Here is a 4,724-nt window from a genome sequence, read left to right on the forward strand (position 1 = left end):
GCGACATATGCTCCAGCCACCGACTCTATTCCTCATAAAATATTTTAGAAAATAAGTATGGAGTTTTTTTTTCTTTGGAAAATATTTAAAAATTGGTTATTGATTTTTTTTTTTTGGTCCTATTTTCACTCTAGCAAGTAAGCTACCATTTATATCCACAAACACTTTGTTTTGAACGAGTCCTTTTAGTTTGATAGCAACCTTTCTACAAACTTGTTGACATTAATTGAAATGAGTGGGTTCAATTCATTGTAATATGACTTTAACATCTCATAATGCAACTTTTAATTCAAGTTTTTCTATGATTTTAAATTTTGTAAATGCATCTAAATCATATTATTAATCCTAATGTACTGTCATTTTCATCGCCTAATTTGTTTCTCCCAACGCAATATTTTCAAAACCGGTTTGAATTTTAAAAACATTTCGAAAAAGTAAAAAGACGTTTAGTTGGAAGTACGATTTATGAACTTCATTTTCAATACAACAACGTTAAAAGGTGAGGTTAAAATGACACTACATGTCTAACTTGTCTATTATGTGCAAAAAAAATCGTTTTAAAAATTAAGTAAACAATGTGATGGACTTAAATACTCGGAGTAAAATCATTCTATTACGTGTGTCCACTTTTTCCATTACCAAACTAAGGGTATAGAAGTCATTTTCTTGATTAAAATCGCTCTCGATCATCATATCACTTTTTTGTCAACTCCTTCTGACGGTTGAGGATTATTATTGAGAGTGAGTCCCACGTTGGCTAATTTAGTGGAAGATCATGAGTTTATAGGTGAGGAATACTATCTCTATTAGTATGAGGCCTTGTGCGGAAGCCCAAAGTAAAGTCATGAGAGCTTATACTCAAAGTGGACAATATCGTATCACGGTGGAAGTCCGTTATTCCTAACATGATATCAGAGTCATGCCTTAAACTTAGCGTGTACTTTGTTCAAGGGGAGGATTTGGCCCCGAGTGTGAGAGAGAGTTACATTTTTTTGTTTTTTTTTTTTAAAATGGGTTTTACGATACGGGTCCAAAAAATTTGATGCTCTGATACGATGTTAAATTACTTGAACTCAAAAACACATCAAATTTGGATGTTTTTAGCAGCAATGCCTACATATCTAAGCCCCTAGAGATGAAGTGATTTGAAAGACTAGTGGTGGGTTCATTGTCTAAAAATGAATATAATGGGCGGAATGGATTGTGGGAGTTTTGTCCTTCCCAATTTAGGTATGGACTGTACAGTTTCTGAAGGAAAAAATCCAAATTATTTGAACAGTTATGGAGAATGCCATGTCGTAGTCATATTGAATTTGGCCATTAAAGCCAAAAGATACTTTGTCCGTTCTTGTGACGAAGTGTTCGGATTATTGTGCAATGTCCTAATCCTCACTTCAGTCCTATTTAAACTCGTTACAGCAATAAAAACCCTCCTACTGTAAGGTTCTGCCACGCCCTTCCCACCCTTAGTGGGGGATAAGCCCACAACTCAGACAGTGCAGAATTGAGTTTCTTGTCCAATGGATCTAATCTATAGTTAGGAGACAATACATACCAAAAGGTTCGATGCTCTCTGCTTAAGGAATAGAAAGGGAAGATCGCAAATCCGAGCATACTCCTAGTTGGGATGGGTAGGCCCACCACTTTAGGAAAGTCTATGTTGGCTTCCAGCTTCACCTCGGTCAGCATCCTATTTGCAAGGGGGGTAGAGTCCTGGTACAAGGAAATCGAAGTCCCCACCACCTTGAAGAAAAAAGAAATGAATTGAATAAAAACTCTCATTTTGTGTGTTTCGATAAAGGTACGTAACAGTTAAATTCTCAATACAATGATAGGGATTTAAATCTTAAGAATATAGTATTTAAATTAGTTGAACTAGGATTAGATTGTCATAACATAACACAAATCATTTCGACATGTTTTGTCCTCATTTAACAGATCACCCAATATAAGATTGACTCAAGTAAAACACGTTTAACTTTTGAGTTTTTATGATTGAGTAATAAAAAATGAAGGTGCACATTGTTGGTATATTATCAGGATTGCTCTCATTCAGATATAGTATCGATTCATTCATGTATTTTTTCTTTACTCGGATGTCACATTTAGTATGTAAGAACAGTTTGTAGGGTCGAATACATCTAATAATATTAATTTCAAAAGATATTTAATATACTACATGAGAAAGAAAAAAAAAATCCAAATTATAGGGATTTATTTTTTTTATTTTTTTTATTTTGATAAATGTAAGTTAAAATTATTGAGTTACAAGTTGCAAAATATGAATTTTTAAAACTGATTACTTTAATGTCCAAATGACAATGATCTGAGTGGCCACTCATATTGAACAAAGGCTCACAATTAATAAACAAAACACACCCAATTAATCAAAGTATGAATTTTGGAGGTTTCTCTTTTTAGAGCATAGCTTCGAGATAAACCTAATGTTTAATTAATTAATATAATGTTGCATCCTCTAATCTTTAGGGTTCTAACTAAGCTTTATAAATTGAATTTGATAATTGACGTCTCTGACGTTTTGTCTGCACGATTATTTGTCATGTGGCGTGATTATGTTACTTACTTGACTTAAGCTATTTCGAAAGGTGAATGTTATCCTCATAAACTAACACCCGTTCTTTTAGTATATTTTGTTTGTACTTAATATTTTTTAGAAAAATAAGATCTCTCTAAATCAATAACGCTTAATTTCATCTTCGCTCACATGTGGAAGAAATTATCGGAATAATCGGATATAAAATTTCATTTATCATAAAATCAATGTCTTTTATTATTATATAAATACAACAATCTTATAGCCCTTTAATTTTTAAATTTTTAAAAAATTAGCTTACAAGGGATTTTTTTTTTTTATTATTTTTATTTATTTTGTTATCTACCTCCTCCCCATAATTTCAAGGCTCAATTCATAAAAATATTCTTTAATTTTGATTTTGTCTAAAAAAACTATCCATAATTTTTTAAAAATTTCAATAATACCTTTAAAAATTTTCGAAAAAGTTTTCATTAAACTTTTTTTAAAAAATTAAAATACTTTTATAATTAGTAAAACGTTTCAAAAATAGTTATAAACTTTTGGAAGTAATATTATAATCTTTGAAGTAGACGATTTTCATCCACATATTGACGGTAAGAATATTACTTTTAAAATTTTATAAATATTTTTTTAAATATAGTACTAACAATAAAAGTATTTAAAAAAAGTTGAATGATATGGATGAAATTTTTTTAATCTCAAACATATATTAAAGGTTAGTATTTTTTAAACAAAATATTAATGGTTTTCATCCAAAACTAATAATAATGGTATCTTTTGGATTTTTTTTTTTTAAAATTTAATGATATTATTGAAACTTTCGAAAGTTTATAAATATTTTTTAGACCACGTATAAAGTTGGAAGATATTTTTATTAAGTTATCTTTGGACAAAAATTAAAAAATAATAATGATAAATCCCAAAAAAAAATTCAATTAAATCTTTTAACATATGAATTGATATCACAGGCCGTATACAATAGCATGCATTAATTATGAGCAAACCTTTTAAATGGTTAGAATATATAATTTGGCAGAAATTAAGAATAAATAAATAAATTTCAAAATTATACAATAGAATGATGGATGATGGATGATGATGAACCATCATGAACATGCTCATCATCAGTGTTTTTTTTTTTTTTCCATTTTTTGTTTTTCTTAGCCCAAATTTAAAGAAAAAGAAAGAGCAAAAAAACACTAACCATTAATTTCTTTCAATAATCAGACCCTAAAATTTAAATTTAAAAAAAAAGTTGGGGGCTTCGATTTTCATGGCGCCGACGGTGCGAGGCTGAGATGCAAATCCAAACCCGGTCCATCATCGAACCCGGGTCCATCCTCCACGGTGGAGAACCGGCTCAGCGACGGGCCATCCACTATCCCGTGAGCCGACCGAGACCCGGTTGAAAAGAAGGGCGGCGGTGGCGGCGGTGGGGTGAAGACGCAGCCGTGGGAGACCTGGAATTGGGGTGGGGCCTGAGGCATATATACCGGCGGCCAGGAAGATGATGAGGTGAGGACGGCAGAGGGGAGGAGGTGAGGCGGTGGAGCAAAGGCAGAAACGATGGGGTTTCTAAAAACGGTGGCGTTTCGGGAGGCTTGTAATTGGGCGCGTTTGTGCTGCTGGCGCTCTTTCTTGTGGGCATTTTGGTGGCCGCCGAGGGCTTGGGAGTTGGCGAACTCTCTGTAACAGTACTGGCACTCGTATTTACGGTCGCCGGAGGAGGGAGCGGCGGCGGAGTCGGAGGAGGCAGAGGGAGTAGGGGTGGAATCGTCTTCAAGATCTTCTTGGACGTCAAATCCAAAGAGCTTCAAGCGAGTAGTGGGATTGTTGGTTTGCTTGGATTGGTAATGCTCCTCCAGGGCCGCCATGGAAATGGAAGAACACAGAGAGAAAAAGGTCAGAGAGAGAGAAAGGAAGGTGAAGTGCAGAGAGGGTTAATGCATGAGTAGAGGTATATATACACAATTTTTTAAAAACAAAACATTTATTTATATATATATATAATATATATTATAGAAATAGAAGGCCAATAAAAGTGGTGTTTGCAAAATTATTACAATATGTTTCAATAATGTCTGTAATTTTTATTTCAATTTTATTTCATTTATATATTTTTTTATTTAATGTATCTTTAATTATTTTTATACTTAAATCTATCCAA

At 32.9% G+C, this 4,724-nt stretch overlaps 1 protein-coding gene across 1 annotated transcript; it reads right to left on the bottom strand.

Annotated features, from left to right (window-relative positions):
• Nucleotides 1-3,585: 3,585 nt before the first annotated feature.
• On the bottom strand, nt 3,586-4,501 carry LOC111445339 (zinc finger protein GIS3-like). The gene has a single exon (XM_023083653.1). The coding sequence runs from the start codon at nt 4,429-4,431 to the stop codon at nt 3,829-3,831; it is 603 nt and encodes a 200-aa protein (XP_022939421.1). The 5' UTR covers nt 4,432-4,501; the 3' UTR covers nt 3,586-3,828.
• Between the last annotated feature and the right edge of the window lie 223 nt (nt 4,502-4,724).

Source organism: Cucurbita moschata, unplaced genomic scaffold (assembly GCF_002738365.1).
Source record: "Cucurbita moschata cultivar Rifu unplaced genomic scaffold, Cmos_1.0 Cmo_Scf00007, whole genome shotgun sequence".
Taxonomy (NCBI): Eukaryota; Viridiplantae; Streptophyta; class Magnoliopsida; order Cucurbitales; family Cucurbitaceae; genus Cucurbita; species Cucurbita moschata.